Here is a 17,406-nt window from a genome sequence, read left to right as displayed (position 1 = left end):
GATGGTGTCACCATGATAACTGGACAACCCTTTGCTTGCAGAGACAAGTAGCAATTTTGTGTCTGCAATGTGCTCTATGGGGCCCAAGGGAAAAGAACTGGTCACCTGATTACCTTGTGTAGTTCTCCTTGTATCCAGAAATATCATCATTGGGAGATCGCAGTCTTCGCTGAGACGGGGCCTCCAGATGCCAATAGTTGATGCGGTTTAGGAACATTTTTGCCAACTCCATTATTGTCTGCCTTTCTTTGGGTGGCAGGTGACTAAATTTGTACTGTACAAAGTTATTCACACCCTTAAAAGGAAGGAGGGCAAGTTATTCATGCAGCTTTGCAATCACATTAATTCTGAACACCCACACAGTCAGCAGCATTGGTGGATTCTTAGCAAAAGAACAGACATTTCTCTAGTCACAAAAATCTCTTCCTTTTCCCTGTTAGAGAACAGGAATGCCAAGAGGAAATTGAGCCTCAGATCACAGCGAATGAAAAGTGACAAGACAGAGAGGTTGTGAGTTGCAATTCCATGCCTGCTATAATCCTGACAAGTTAAAAAGAAAATCAAAATCGCAGACTGAAAAGGTCAGAACCCCTTAAACAATAAAATATGACTATTTTGCAGAATAATTCTTTGCTGTACTATCAACACAGTAACTGACATATAATGAGGTTTTTGGATACTGTTTTTATATTAGCAAAATTTTAATGAAAAGGCTACTAGTATACCTTCCATTGAACCTAAACTCCACTAGAGTTTAAACTCTTTACTGTCACTCTCAAGTTTCAGCAAGCTTACCCCCCCCAAAAAACAAATCTTATTCAAAATTATGAGCTTTTAAAAGAATCTAAGGATCAACTGAATCTGTCTGCAAAACAGTCTCATCTAACCTAATTCCAAATTTTAAAAAAATAATGAATTCTTAATAGAATTTGTAGACAAAATTTCTTCTATTGAAAACTGATAAAAATACATTTATTGGTAAGTACTCTGATGTCACGTCTTCTATAATCATCCTCATCAAGAAATTCAGTCAACAGTATGAGATTTATTCAGCCGAACAATGAGAGGTTAAAAGGTGATGCTGATGAAAGAGACTGACAACACCTAACAGAAAAAGTCGACACATGTTGACAGAGTCCCTGAGTAAACTGACTTCTTTCCAGGAATCAGAATGTAGCAGGAAGGCAATTTCTGGACACAAAAACCTCATTTCATTTTTGCATTTTTGCTGGACGTACAGTTTTTCCACATTGCTACTGATTTTCCTCACAGCAACAAGCTTTTTCAGACAAAGCCAAGCAAAAGGGTAAAGGCTTAATTTTTAAACATGAAAACCAAGAAAAAGCACATTTCATATGTTTTTACAAATCACATATTCTACTTAATTTTTTCCTTCCCCAAACACACAGTAAATTCTGAGTATACAGCGACCCTAAAAGACAAAAGCTAGGTCATGCATTAAATTAAGTATTCACGTCTGAGCCAAAGGGTCCAGGACAATTGCTACAGACGACATGAGCATCTCTAAGTCAGGTACGGAGGACAGAAAAAAAAGATGTGAAAGAAGATTAAAAGGTTTGTTCAGCCTTAAAACAATAAAAAGGGGGGAGGACTTCTCTTTTTTCTTTTTACCTGTTCAATACTAGGTTTTTCAAATGGGGGTTTCTTCTCCAAAGAGCCTTCAACCACAGGTTTTCCTCTTTGTAAAATAGACTTTCTCAAGAGCTGCAAAGAAATCATTTTAAAAATCAATCAAAGCTCCTCTCTCCCTCCCTCTCTCTCTCTCTCTCTCTCTCATGGCCTTTGAAAGGAGGTCATCATAGTTCTATTTATCTCAACTACATGTAAAACAATCCTTAAATCAATAAAATGGGTGACTACCAGGTAACCCAAATTTGCTCACACCCTAGAGCACCCAGTAGTGGTCACCAGACACCTCTATACTAGTCACTTTCCCCCTCCCCACTCTGTTTCTGGCCTTCCACTGACCCAGAGCCTGGGTATACACTGCAAACTTTGCACGTGGGTATCCAGAGCCCTAAAGATGTGCTGACACTCTGGAGGGTCTTGTTTAAGCCCCTGAAAGGTCAAGGCCCATTTTGCACAAATGGGGGGGGGGGGGCTGTCTGTAGCAGCTGTATAACACAGGCATAATCTAGGGCTCAGGCTCTTTGAAAGGAATTTTGCAGGGCTCTCAACTGGCAACTTTCACTGTTGCAGTCTCTTTTCATTTCCTCTTCGCCCACAGAATGCAGGCCAAGGGTTCTGGCATCTCAATACCCACCAAACAAAACACTGCTCTAATCCCTGCCATTGGAATTCCAAGCCCTCAAAGAGCAAATAGAGAGAAGAGAGAACAGAGAGCCACTAATCAAGACCTAATTTGAAAATAAATTCAATATTAAAATGCTTTATCTTCCACTTTTGCTCAAATCTTCTGTAACCTTTACATGTGGGCCGATTATGATATATGACCCTGAATTTATTGAAGTTACTTTTTTTCCCTCTTCTCTCAACTTACTGCCTTTTCAATAGAAACAAAACAAGGCAACCATTCTCCTAGGAGTTAACAAAAATGAACAACCCCACAAGGTTGAAGGTCACCAGGTGTCCCCACTGGGTATGAACTACAACAAGGGCTTCAGTTGCCTCTAGGGGTGCATGTAAATTATTAGTGTAGGGCATTTGTTGATCCTGTGCTGTATTATGCCCATCTTTACAAAAACAAATGTGCAATACATCATTGTATGTGGTTCTAAAGATATATAAAAATTGATCACAAAATTTAAATACAAATAATTCTCATAGTCTTCTTTTCCCCCAGTAAAAATAAGACCTTTTGGGAACTTGGCCCATTGGGGGTTTCAATTTGGAGATAAACTGATGAATTGGGGAGATGTTGAATCTCATTTTCTACAAAAGAATAAAGCTGGGATATAAACAAATTTTAATAATAGCAGCAAGCATTTACATTGTTACTTTTGTCAGGCACTCTTTGTAGTTCTTTGTACATATGAGCTAATTTAAGAGTCTTAACAATCTTTTGATGTATGTGCTATTCTTGTTTGTATTTTACAGATAAGGAAACTGAGAGAGAATGACCAGCCCAAGGTCACATTTAGTAAGTGATGGAGCTGGATTTAAATCCAGAGTTGGGCTCCAGAGCCACATTCATAGGCACTAGGATACACTGAGTTTTAGCAAGCAGCTTTTCGCTGAGTTTAGTTTCAACCCTTAAGACTTAAATTTTGTTTTAATGCTACTAAAATGTATACTACATTTCCATTCCATTATGAGACACAGGAGCTGCCTTTCAAAAGTTAAGGAAGGATGATTTAGAACTTATTTGCCCAAAGAATGATTTGGGGGGAGGGGAAGGGAAGGGAAGAGAGAGAATGCTGAATATTTTGGATTTTGTTCCCCAAGCAAATATTTGTACTGTTAAAGATATGAGAGAGAGAGAGAGAGAGAGAGAGAGAGAGAGAGAGAACATACTTGCAAGCAAAGCAGTGCGTTCTGGCCTACTCGGCTGGTTATAAACAGAACCAAGAGGAGGCTGACAGGATGGAAACCTTGACACCACCTTCCCTTCCAACAGGGCGGCAGGGGACTGCCAGGGAGCTTAGTTCCAAGACAAATAATAGCTGCAGTCATGCAAGTGTTGTTTTCCTTCAACTAAGATCTTTTTCCAAAGAAGCTCTAAACCGTATGAACCTGCCAGGGTTCAATCTTGATGACTCGGGCCTCACAGCCATGTCAACAAATTGTCACCTGGAATAGCCTAGTGCCTACTAATGGCTGCGGGGAATTCAATTATTCACTCATACATTCTCGCTCTCTCTCTCCTTCTTCTTCTTTTCGCTCCCCAATTAACCTTTTTAGAGTTAATATCCCCATATGACCCCAAAATTTAAAAATATAATTCTCCACTCCTATCCCTTCTCTACCCCCAAAAACCCATTAGTTAATAAAAAGGGAAAACAGTGTATCAAGTACATCTAAACAACAACAAAAAAAAGTTATAGGAATTGGGCACAAAATTTTCACCGAGATTCCTTGCAGCAAAAGCAAAGGAGGGAACTCAATGGAAAATTTATCTGAGCTTGTCATATAAAATAAAGCCCAGCACTCATTAGAAGCAGCACACTTTTCCTGGCTATAAGCTCTAAGTAGTGTTTTTGTTTTTTTTTAAAGACACTTATAAAGGTTACACACTGCAACATAATAGTGCCTTCAATAAACAAGTTTTTTTTTTTTTAATTATCCCTTTCATCATCCTTCTTTCTGAATATATTTTTGGCAGCCTTAAGTTTTTCTGTCTGTTCCCACCACCAGCTTCCCTCCCGCATCTGTCAGTCTGACTGCAATCAGAAGCCTGGGGAGACGTATGTCTCTGAGAAAGGAAGGGACCCGATCCAAAGGAACTGAGGTAGAGTCATGGGGACGCAGCTACGAGGAATGGGAGCACTAATCGGTGACTCGTGTCAACAAGACGCAGAGAAGAATGGTAAGATACCAGACAAATTTGGAAATTCTTGATTGTTCCCCTTGAATAAGAGTCAAGACCCTCACACCACCCTCTGACCCTATCTCCTCCCAGCCTCCCTTTGCTCACCAGGCTGCATACTGGCCTCCTTGCTTTTCCCACATTATACATCAAGCTCTCCTGGTGCACAGCCCAGACGCTTGTTCTTTCTGCCATTTGGAAGGCTCTTCCCCCAACCCTGTTCAGGGATGGCTCCTATCATCCCATTTGCCTTTCTGCTCAACTGTCATCTCAGAGAGGTCTTTCCTAACTGCCCTTCCTCACTACAATGGTCCCCCACCCACTACCATCCCTGCCATTCTGATTCCACTTACCCTACTTTGTTTCTCTTCACAGCACTTAGCACCACCTGCAAATATATTATTTACTCATTGGTTGTCTGCCTCTTCTACTGAAATGTAAACTCCGTGAGGGCAAAGGCTTTTTTGCCCACTGATCTATCCCTCATGCCTACATGAGCGCCATGCACAGAGCAGGTGTGCAGTAGACATTTGGTGGATGAATGAATGGATAGATGGATGGATGGAAGGGTGGAAATCTGTAAGCATAAGCAAAGGAAGACACTGAACTTTGCATACAAGTATGAAGGCTCTCAAGGAGAGTCACGTGTTCAACATAAGGTGCATCATGAAGAAACGCATGCTTCAGCAAACCCTGAGGGCAAAATGTGCCGTGAGCTGAGAGTCTTCCCACCCATGACCTGGCGTCCAGAAACTGAGCACATTCGAACAATGAGAGAAAGAAGAAAAGCTTTTTTACGAGGTTAAAATCGCACCTTGAATAGGTAGAAATAAACTTGTTTGGTGTCTGCATCCTCTTCCTTGTGGACACAGGTAAAGAGATACTCCACATCCAACACTATTCCCAGGAGTCTGTTCATTTCTTCCTCGGACACGTTCTCCAGGTGGGAAACATGGGCAGCTTAGGACAAAGATCAAAGGAACATATGTGAGAAGTTAGTTGGAAACTGCAAATATTCTTGACTTCAAAATGGAAGGTTCTCTCTCACAAACCTTCAAGGACACCAATCCATTAGGTTGCATGGGAAATAGAGGAAATTTCTGAACCCCTGTAAGAGCTAAGTTTTCTCACAAAACTGACTTGTAATTAAGAAACTGACACTTGATTGAGCCTTTGCCTCAAAAATGAACCAGTGGCTAACATATTCTAATATTAAAGTATATTTAAAATCCAGAACTCATTAGCACCAAGTCTGGTCATGATAGTGTTAAATTCTTAAGTGTTTCCACATCAGCAAATTCGCCACCACATCAAGAGGGTTCTGTGGTCCTAAAGGTGGATCTGGGATTTGGGGGTTTGTGGTTGAGGGGCATTAAAACCAAGCTCCCTGAAAGTTTAGTTCTATATCCTGTGTGTACAGTTCAATCAGCCAAAAATATCACATCACTATAAAGACTAAATGAAGGTCCTTTCCCTCAGCCTTTCTGAGACACACTGAAACATCACTATCTCTGCAGTAAAGTTCCTATTAGAGCTTGAACTTGAACATCCTCCATGACCAAGACCCTAAACCCACTTTTCCTACCTCTGTTTTGTCGTCTTACTATAGTTAAGTAACTAATCCATTGACCTTCTCTCCCATGTCCCCATCCTCTCTTCTACCCAAACCCAGTCAGGTTTTCAAGGTCATCTTATTTAATCCTCAAACAATCCCATAACATAGGTGTCAGTTATCCTGTTTGATGGCTGAGGAAACTGAGGCTCTGAGAGACTGAATGCTGTTTCATCCCGTGTCATTCAGCCAACAAGGAAGAACCAGGGCCTGAGTGAAGAATGTTTGCCCAAATTCTAAAGCACCCATAAACAAATGTTTTCTAATTAGCTGATTCACTTCGGGTCCTTTCCCACTTGAAAAGGCCTCTCTGGTGAAGTCATCCAATAATCACCCGCTAGCCCACGAGCTCCTCTGGGCCAGGATCCTGTCTCTCCTTTCCATCACCCCAGCACTTATCCCTACACTTGATGCAGAATGAGCATGATCCTCTTTGGTGCTGCTCTTGGTGTGCTCCTGCTTAGACAAAGAAGTGCTTGGGGGGAACTTTAAAGAAAGACTAATATGCATACAAGGGCGACAGGCTTTTCTTTGCCTTTTTAAAGGGAGATGGGACTAAAAGTTATTGAGAAATACCTGTGAGGTATCAATGAGCACCGGTCTACTCCCGAAACCACAGTGCTCTTGACATTAAACCACAAAGCTCAGTCAGGAGCCTGGGATAGAAAATGCTGCACATGCCCTACCCAAACCCCCTTCCCTACCATTTCAGGGCACACCTCCTGGCTTCCAATCTGTAATAATCTCTGCCATGCACTTGGACCCCAAAGAACAGCCTTCAACCAAAGACTAGAAAAGTTAAGAGTATAAACAGCGCTCCCCACCCCTCAGATGGAGTAACTGTGAGGCAAGCATTCTGCGCCGGCTCCCACATTTTCCCCTAGACTTAAGCACCGGTTTCCACAGTGGGAGCTGGCTTAGTAACTCACCCTTCGCTGACCACCTTACCCTCCTCGTCTCACTTTGCCGCTCCCTACCTTCATCCCGAATAAACTACATGCACTCAAATCCTTGTCTGGCAGTCTGCTTCTGAGGGAGTTCAAACTAAGGTATCAGATCAAAAGCAATTTCAGAGAGTTAAGAGGATTAAATACTGAGAGTGGGCCTTCCAAAGGTCCATGAAGAAACCAGATCAATGGGGTTTAAATTAGAGGGACAGAGACAACCCAACTTAAATTTCTTTCTAATCCAGAAAAGTAATGGAAAGGCAGAGTGATGCGCCTAAGGTCATGAGCACTGGTGATGAGTGTGTGCACCCCTAGAGAGCATTTTTAAAACATAAGAGGGAGGAAGGAAATTTTGGTGATCTGTCTGCCTTAGGTATTGCAGAGTAAATCTAATGATGCATCTAAACTTGAAAATGCCAACACTGTATTATTACATAATCAAATAGAAAAGGAGTAATTGACCCAAGTGTTTCTAGAACATAAATGATCTGCATCATAGGAAAACTGCAAATATATATGTGTGTATAAACACAAATATTAATATTTAAATCTATTAGTTTACACTTGGCTATACATTATGTGGTTTCCTCACATTCTAAAAGACACCCAAAATTAGACTTCCTTTTAAGTAGTATGTTTGCCAGGCCATTCTTTTCTGAAGACTGAAACATTCCCCTTGAGGTGAGTCTGAAGCCTTTGGGAGATAAGCCTCATTCTGGAGATAATTAGGTCAAGATTTTTATGTCAGTTATTTACAGAAATAATTTTATTTAAGACTATTTTTACCTTGCAGTGTTTTCATCTCTTTCCAGTGATAAGCTATGAAAAGAAGCAGTCTACAATATAACATAAATTTCTTCAGATGAAACACTCTGAGGTGCTAACATATAATGGGGTTTAAATTCACGGAAGAACATGCCATAATTTATTGTTAAAACCAGTAGCTCTCTTTTCATTAACCCACAAAACACTTTACCCAAATGAATTCTTAATCAGAGTTAGAAAGACCTGCTCTGAAATGGAGCTGGAAACTCCTGTTTTCAGAAGGCCCTCCCCTTGTTGGGCTCCATGGTTTGAAAGCTAGTTCGAAATGATCTCATCACATATTTTGAGAAGTAAACCAGATAACAATTAAAATGCTTAAGAAGTGAGACCTGCTCTGGCTGGTGTGGCTCAGTGAATTGAGTGCTGGCCTGTGAACTAAAGGGTTGCCGGTTCGATTCCCAGTCAGTGCACACACCTGGGTTCTGGGCCAGGTCCCCAGTTGGGGGTGCATGAGAGGCAACCACACATTGATGTTTCTCTCCCTCTCTTTCCCTCTCTAAAAACAAATAAATAAAATCTTGAAAAAATAAATAAAAAGAAGTGAGACCTGAGGAGGTTCATTTCCCTCTGACTCTGTTGAGGAGTGAATCCATGATCTCTCCTCAATTCTCTGTGTGTAACCCACAGTACGAAGGAATAAGGAGCTGGAGATGCAGGGAAATGTAAAGAAAGCAGCAAGTTTCCCAGAAGGGAGCAGGGTGGACAAATAAGGGGAACTTTTACAGCAGAGACGGGTTTCTCTTCATCTGAGAATGAAGGAAACGTAGTGGAAAGGGGTAAACCAAGGCAGAAAGGTGACATCGCATGGAAAGGGTTAAGCTTCGTAGAATGAATGAGGGGGTGAGAGAAGATTAGAAGAAAGTAGAGGGAGTGAACCATCTGCTTGAGAAGGAAAATGGAAGGTCTGGACAATTGCTATGAAAGAGAAGCTTCTCTGTCATAAGAAAGCCAGGTAAGAACAGTTATGACTACACTATACATACTGAATACTTAGTCTCCTGGATGACATGTTCCCAGACTCTCCCACCATGGGCTCCTTTTGACCAAGACTTCTTTTCAGTCTCTGAACATCTAACTCTCGGCTTTTTCCTCTCACCAAATCCGTATCACCAGCTAACCTCTCAAGCTTGGATCGTCACTACACCCACCTCACAGCCTTCCCATCCCAACGATGAGGGTGTTCCACTGCCCTGGAAAACTCGACTTGAGCAGTAAAAGCCTCATGGCCCTCCTCCAAAGAGTGTCTCCCTCTTGCCTGCCCTGTTTCTGCCAAGGAGCCCACCATTCATTCGTTCCCTGTCCTTTACCTTCCATGTACTGCCAGTCACCAGATTCAGCTCAGCTTCCCAATTCTCAGAGTCACCCCCATTCCTTCCTTTGCGGTCATTGGGATCTCAAGTCCACGGTACCAACAGAGTGTGCAGACTTCCCTCTGCTACCAAATCTGAAGACTGCTCTTAACTCCTTAGGGCTGCTGACCAGAATAGGACTTACTCAGGAGCCCACAACCAATCCCAACCCATGCCAACACCCAGGTGCACACTTCACTCTAACTGTAAAATTAAACTATTTATTGTACTGAAAATCAACTCTTATTTAACCAAAAAAAGGTCACTCATTATTGAAAAAAACCCTTCTCTTAATCTTTTCTAAAGAAGCATTTTTGATGCAAATAGGTTCACTTCCACTATCTGAAAGCATGTTTTCTTAAAGAGATATATACCTCTACTATTTACAAGTGTGGGGGTTTAGTAAAGGGCTCCCAAAATGTTTCACTACAACATATGAATTATTTTGAGTTAAAGGCAATCAAGATCCTGAGGCTCATGAGAAACTTTTTCCTCTCTCTTAAAGAATTTAAATTACAGGCCTTGCCCATAATAAGAGTTATCACCAGAAATAACTTTTTGTTGACCACTCTATACGGCAGGGCAAACTACTAATTACTGAACATCTGTTAATATCCATAATGACCTACTTCCCCTCTGAAGCCCCAAAGTGCCTTACCTCATTCTTAGCTCAGAATGTCATATATACTTCATTTTAACTTTCTGTCTTGGAACCTCTTATGTATGTGGGGGTCTCTGATTCTCTCCTGTATGTGGAATTACCATGTGGATGTATGTAATTAAACTTGGTTATTTTTTCTCATTAACCTGTCTCATGTCAATTAAATTATTAGATCAGCCAAAAGAACGTAAGAGAGTAAAGTTTATTCCTCTGCTACACAAGTCTGGAAGCATTATTAAAAGTAAAAATAATAATAAAGTGAAATAAAAATCTGTAAACTACAGTGCACAAATCGATAGTAGTTAATCTGCCATAGAACTCATAACACAAAATCTTTGTTATTTAAAGCCTTGATATATGTTCCCTAATCCCCCCCCCAATAAAGTTTGCATCATCATCATCTGTTACACCATCAGTGTGAGAGAATACCCCTTTCCCCACCCTTGCCAACATTGGAGAATCATTCTCAATAATTTAATCAACGTTTCAAAAAATTAATTCAGGTCCCCCAGTGTTTTTATCTGCATTCATTGGAATGCCCTTGGAGTTGTTTTTCATGTTACCAGTTATTTGTAATTGTTCTTCCAGGCAATGCCTATTCATATCCTCTGCTTGCCTTTTAAGGATGTTTTTGTGGTTGTTTTTGTTTTTGTTTATTTTTTGCCTTGAAAGAACTTTATGTCATATTCACTGCAAATGCTCCTGGATTTTGTTGGGGTTTTTGTTTGGTTGGTTGGTTTGGTTGTACAGGAATTTTAAACTTTTTACAAGTCTAATCTATGGTTGGCATTTCTTTAAGGTCTTGCTTGCAAAGGTCTTCCTACCTGAACAAAAGATAACAAAATGTACTTTCTACCAGCTCTTTGTCAGGTTTGTTTTTCAATTTAAAACATCCCTCCACCAACATGTCAAAGTCATAAAAGAAAAAGGCTGAGGAACTGTTACCGATTAAAGGAGGCTAAAGAGACCTGCTTTGATACTGTGATTTATAAGAAGAAATAAGTATATTTGGTCTTAATTCCCTTTCCTGGCAGAGTGCTCCTAAACCCATTGGAATTTCATAAGAAATGAGAGCAATAAAGGTGAAAGGAGTGTCTTATAACAAGTCCCTTTCAACTAAACCTGAGCTTATATTAATTGACTTTTGGAAACCCCCTAAGGATGCGAGGGAGGGGATACTAGTTGCCAGGGTAACCAAAAAAATGATTAAAGAGTTGGAATTTTCAGGCCATCCCCTCCACCTCCAGGAGGGGATAGGGTAAGGAAGTTAAGTTAATCACTAATAGCCATTGATTTAATCAATCATGCTTTCATGAGGAGGCATCCATAAAAACCCTAACTGAAGGGGTCAGAGAGCTTCCAGGTTGGCCAACACATGGAGGTACTGAGAGGGTGGCACCCTGAAGAAGCACAGAAACTCCATGCTCCTTCCGCCATAACCTGCCCTACGCATCTCTTGCATCCAGCTGTTCCTGAGTTGCATCCTTTTATAATAAACTGGTCATCTAAAAAGTAAACTGATTTCCTGAGTTCTGTGAGCCACTCCAGGAAATTATCAAACTTGTGGAGGGGCTCATGGGAACCTCCAATTTACAGCAGGTCAATCAGAAGCACAGGTAGTAACTTGGGCTTGAGATTGGCATCTGAAGTAAGAAGAGGGACTGAGGCCTTAACCTGTGGGGTCTGCACTAACTACAAGCAGTTAGTGTCAGGATTGAGTTCAATTATAGGACATCCATTCGGTGTCCATTGGAGACTTGCTTGGTGTGGAAAAACCCACACACTGGATGCCAGAACTGTTGAGTTTGAGTAGGCAAACTGTTTTCCTTTCATATAACAACTAAATATATATGTGATTCTACATTAGATGCTTAATGAGGAGAATATATGCTATAAAGAACATTTTGGGGTTAACTGATAAACTTGGAATACAAACAGTAAATTAAATAAAGTATTAATGTTAAAATGTCCTGAAGCTGGTAACTGAACTGAGGTTATGTAAAAGAATATCCTTATTTTTAGGAAGTATATACTTAAATATTTAGGGAAAAGGGGCCATGACGTATATGCAACTTATTCTCATGTGATCCAGGAAAAAAAGAACTATACACGTACAAATATACACACATATGTACAGACTCATACATATGGGGTCTGTCCAGAAGGTATCCAGCCACGTAGTATGAAAAAAAGACATTTAGTGAAGAATACAGAAGACACATTGTACACATAGCACAAGGATGCCTCAGTCCCCTTCAAAGTAGGCACCTGGGGACCTCACACTGTTCTCCCAGTCGCCATCAGCTGCCTTATCGTATTTTCCTGAATCTCATCTATGGTCTGAAATCTCTTCCCTTTCAAAGGTGATTTTAGTTTTAGGAACAGCCAGAAGTTGCAAAGCATCAAATCTGGGCTTAAGTGGGGCTGAGTCACCTGGGTGATTTGATGTTTCACCAAAAAACACTGCACAAGACGTGATGCATGAGCAGGCGCGTTGTCGTGATGAAGCTGCCAATCACCAGTGGCCCAGAGCTGCGGCCTTCTGAATCATCTGAATAGTTTCCGTGGAGGAATGTTCAAGCTTTATGCAAAATTTGGTGCAGATTCACTGCTCTATGCGCTCATTTTGAATTTAACAGCCACATAGCACACATGCTCACTCAACAGTGTCTACTGCCCCCACTGACTAGTACCGTAAAGTAGTCCACTCTCCCTGGCTGTGAGGTTTCATAGATGTGGCACAAACTATTTTCGTTATATTTACAATGGCTGGACTTTTTCAGGACAGACTAGTACATATATATACATAAACACACACCCATATAGATAATGTGTGTATATTTGTGTGCATGTATGTTTATGTGTGTATATGAGAAACTGACAAAGCAAATAGGACTAGTAGTGTTACTAGTAGTGTTAGCATAGGTAGCCAGTTAGGTTAAAAAAAAAAAAAGAAGAGCTAAACTGGCTAAGACTGAATAACTAGAAAGCTACACAGTCACCCCAGGGAACAGACCCATGGGACTTAATCCTGAGCAGGCAGGAAAAACTGGCTTTCCAATCTCTTGGTGAACAACCAGCATCCGTTAACCACATTACCAATGGGGGTAATAAAGGGTAAGGGGGAAATTCCTGTGCTGGGCACATGTGCAGTAGGAGTCAGATGGCACAGGGTAGGTCCTCCTACTAAGCTCATGCGCAGTAGAAGCCAGATGACGAAGCAGAACTTTTAGGCATGCACAGTAGGAAGCTAAAATGGCAACCATAAAGGGAAGGAGTCTAGCCTGGGAAAATCTGGAAAGAGGATCAAATAGGTTAAGAGCACAGAATCCTATGAGGTCCAGGAAAGGGACTGGATAGGGGGAGGCACCAGCATAGCCCCAGGAAAAGCCAGGAAAGAGGCTGGATAGTTTGAAAGGAAGCCTACCCACTCCCAAATCCAAGTATATATAATCAAAGCTTAACAAAGGCCCGAGACATCCATGTTTTCTCTCTGTAGCAGCCACACGGGCCTGGGCGTGGCAGCCACACTAGACAAAGCACAGTGTCAAAAGCGGGCCACAGGAGAAAGGCTAAGAGGAAGACTACTGAAGCTTCAGGTGCTGGTTCTAGGTTAATAGCACAGCAACTCTGGGTCCTGGCCCTCCTTCTGGGCTTGGTGTGGCCCCAGAGGCTGGACCCCTTCTGCAACAAGACGTAGCTAAGCCGCCTGGTCATGGATGCAGCAATGCAGCAGTCTCTTCAGGGGCAACTGTGCCCTTCCACTTTGAGTAAATCTTCCACTATACCTCAGGTGCTCCTATGCGAGAGTCCCTGAAATTCTTTTCTCATGATTTTGCAAGAATCCGAGTCCAGACCAGTCTGGCAGACCACCTTGGCTCCAGTCCATGTCTGACAACGGTAGGTAAATATGGGCAAAAGAGATACAGGATGTTCTTTCTTTTCATTCTCAAGACTTTTCTGTAAGTTTAAAATTATTTCCAAATAAAAAGTTTTTTTAAAAATCTTTCCTCCACCTGGAATTTGATTATCAAATGTACACCACCCTGCTTTCATTTCAAATAGTCTTTCAAGAGCCTGGTACAAAGCAACGGTATTACCCAAAAAGGGCCAACCCTTGACTCTTGGGAAAAGCTCACTCCCCATGGTCATGTGTGGAGGGCAGGGGTTAGGGGACATGTGAGTCAGAGGACAGGGGAAGGCTTTGCTGTCTTTACATCTCTCCAGAAGGGTGTACCATGGCACCTCTCAGTGCTGTGTCAGACTTGCAAATACCCAGGGTGCCACAGAGTGAACCACCAAAAGCCTGCTGTTAAGAATCATGGCGCAGCTGTTGCCTTGCTGGGAACAGGGAGTGCATTGTCACTGTGTGTTGTGACCCTCACTAAGCTCTGGTTCCATGTACCACTGGCCTGCACTTCTCTTGAGGACAGCCTGCCAGTCCTCACATGCTGGGCAGGATGAACAGGCAGCAGCCCGGCCAGCAGCTAATGTGTCTCTGGCTCCTTTCACTGGAAAGAAAGCAAACGGCATGGCATCTGTAGGATTTGTAAGCTGTTCAAATACATTTCTGGTTCATGGGAATTTGAGGTCAAGACTAAAAGGGGTAAAACAAATTTCTTTAATGAAACCTTCTGAATTAACAATGTGCAAAAGGCTTATAGTTTAAAAATGGTTTCATCTTTTGTAATCTCACCTCTGGAATGGAGAAAAAGAAAAATTTAAGATTAAGAGTCCTTTAGGTGAACTGAGTCCAGTAAAAATATAATGTAAGCCACATATGTCCATTTAAATATTCTACAGCCACTTTAAGAGTTAAAGAAATTGGTGGAATTAATTTTAATAATACATCTTATTTAATCTAATACATACTAGATTATTCATTTCAATGTGTACTCAATATAAAAAATTATTAACATTTTACATCCTTTTGTCATTCAGAGACTTTAAAACCATGTGCTTTTAACATTTGCAGCACATTTCAATTCAAGTTAGCCACATTCCAAGTGCTCAGCACCACACGAGTCTAGTGACTACTGTGTCAGCTGTGCAGGTACAGATGATAAACCGTGAAAGCTTCTGCAAATACAAGCAACCAGCCACCTTGTTACTATTACTGAATTTAATGAATATTTATCAACGAAGGAACTAAATACATTAGGAACTAGAGCAAAAGTCAGTCCTTAATCTCAGTCCAATAGAGAAAACCAACAATGGTACAGATAATTATAGTTATCCAAAAAGATTCATTGCAATCGAGCTCCAAGAAGGTGCCTATTCTCTCTACTGAGTTCTAGAGTACTGAAACCTTGAAGGCGAGTAGGGTTCCCTTGGCAGAAAATGAAGGGAAGGGCTTGCAGGTGGTGTGGGCCTCTACATCTAAGGTAGAGGTAGGAGGAAGTGTAAAGAACATGGAACAGCCTGGTGGTCAAAACGCAACATGGGTGGTGGGAAGAAGGCCAGACAGTAGAGGCCCGAGCAATCCGGCATGCTCAGCTAAAGGCAGACTTAGTTGAGGGGAAACTCAGAGGAGTTAGGCTGGAGAATGGGATCAGAGTAGATCACTACTTCCTTGGGAACTTGGGTGCACAAGAATGGAGATAAGTACTCCAGGAGTTGCTACAGATACAGCCAAAGAATACAGAGAACAAGCCTGAATTCAGGCAGCTAGAGGGGGGCACACGGAGAGAAAATGAACAGGACTTCATGATCAGAGCAAAGCAGGCGAAAGTAACTTATATCAAGCAGGAAAAATATTATCAGTTTATCCCCTTCCCTCCAGCTGTCCCAGAACCACAGGTCCTGACAACTCTGAGACCTGTGTGTAAAAGGCAGCATTAAAAAAACAGAGGACAGCGAGCCAAGAGAAATATGCTAACTCAGGTGGCTGTGTCAGCATGCTGGCTGAGCACCATGTCATTTGGCATCTGCACAGTACATGTGTAAATGGGAACTAAGGAGTGACTAAGTGGCAGAGGTCTAGGCAAATGTGGTAAAGCCAAAGAAAATGTATTGGGTCAAATGATTTGCCTAGGATCTGAATGTCTGAAATAGTCCATAACAAAAAAAAAAATAGTGGTAGTCCCTTCATACTTCATACTATTCGAGAAATAAATTCTAATGTAATTGTTAATGCCAGCTGTTTACTTTCCCTGAAAGTTTCTACTGTAAATAAGCAGGTAAGCAGAGGCAACCACAGTAATAAGCAATTTCCACTTTCCACTACTGTAATGTTTAAATATATATGTATGTATATAGTATATATGATATAGAGTATTATATCATATATATTGAATATATATCAGAAAAAAACTGATGATGCTGAAAAATGATCAAAACCTTCCATGTAAAACTGTAAAAAACACATTGTCACCAGTCACATTTAATAATCAGTATGTTCTGGCACAGTTCAGAACAATGGACTCCAAAATGACAAAAATTCCAGTTCTGTTTTGATTACAATGATGTTTCTTCCTTTCCTGGTCATGGAAGCAGGTTGCTATTTAAACAAGCTGGCTCAAAATCAGGAATTTTTATTAATACTAATATACGGAGATATGTTAGGGCCAACTGAAGTGCTTTGTTAGGACCTTTCATCAAATTTTTATAAATAAATTTGTACCAATTCCAAAGATCAAATATTTTCAGAAAAGGGACTAAAATATTCTAGGCCAGCACTATGCAACAGAAATATAATGTGAGCTGTCCACATATTTTAAGTTTAAAAAACAGGTGAAACTAATTTTAATAATAAATTTTATTAACATAATATATCCAAAATATCATTTCAGCATGTAATCAATATTAATGAAAGATCTCCCCTTCTTTAATAATAAGTTTTCAAAATCTCACATGCTTTCTACACTTACAGCACACCTCAAATTGAAGTAGCAACATAGCCAAGTGCTCATTAGCCCCATGTATCAAGCAGCTCTAATATCAGAGAGGTCTAGACTAACCATTTCATTCTACGGATGAAGACACTGAACAGAAAAGAGGTTATGGAACCTGGTAAACTGCTGAGCCAGGCCTAGAATTCTTACTTCCTAACTCCCAGTTGAATGTTCTTTCCACTTGATCAGACTGTTGTCAGTCCTCTGTTTTATACCCAGGAGACACAATAGAGTATCAGATTATGGCCAGCCAAGGATGCCCGGCATAGAAGGAACTGTCAGGTCACATGAAACCAGAGCTCACTGTCGAAAGAACTACACGGCTGAGCCAAGAGATGCCCAACAGCAACCCAATAGACTAGACATCATCTCAATCGATGAGCCTGAATGTCTTGTTTTGACAAGGCCAGCAGCATTACATACTGACACGTGTATATGATTACTGGTGACTAAACTAACCATGCTCAGAACCATGATGGTGAAAACAGAACAGCATACGCAATTGGAAGGTATTTGAGAATTAAGGCTTGCATGATGCTTTACAGAATTCCCTGGATGCCAGCCTCTACTCGGCTGGTAACCATGAAGAGGTAATCTTCATGTAAGTGAAAT

At 41.1% G+C, this 17,406-nt stretch overlaps 1 protein-coding gene across 1 annotated transcript in view; it reads right to left on the bottom strand.

The window, feature by feature from the left end:
* Nucleotides 1-17,406, bottom strand: part of KAT2B (lysine acetyltransferase 2B) — a 97,944-nt gene that overhangs the window by 46,921 nt on the left and 33,617 nt on the right. The window contains exons 3-5 of the mRNA XM_090284386.1: nt 5,322-5,467; nt 1,633-1,725; nt 114-295 (exon numbers count right to left, since the gene is read on the bottom strand). Of these exons, the coding sequence (XP_090140512.1) occupies nt 114-295; nt 1,633-1,725; nt 5,322-5,467 (421 nt within the window). The remainder of the gene's footprint in view (nt 1-113; nt 296-1,632; nt 1,726-5,321; nt 5,468-17,406) is intronic.

This window comes from Furipterus horrens, unplaced genomic scaffold, assembly GCF_987537825.1.
Source record: "Furipterus horrens unplaced genomic scaffold, mFurHor1.1.pri manual_scaffold_7, whole genome shotgun sequence".
In the NCBI taxonomy this organism is placed as follows: Eukaryota; Metazoa; Chordata; class Mammalia; order Chiroptera; family Furipteridae; genus Furipterus; species Furipterus horrens.
This window is presented reverse-complemented; position numbering and strand designations above follow the sequence as displayed.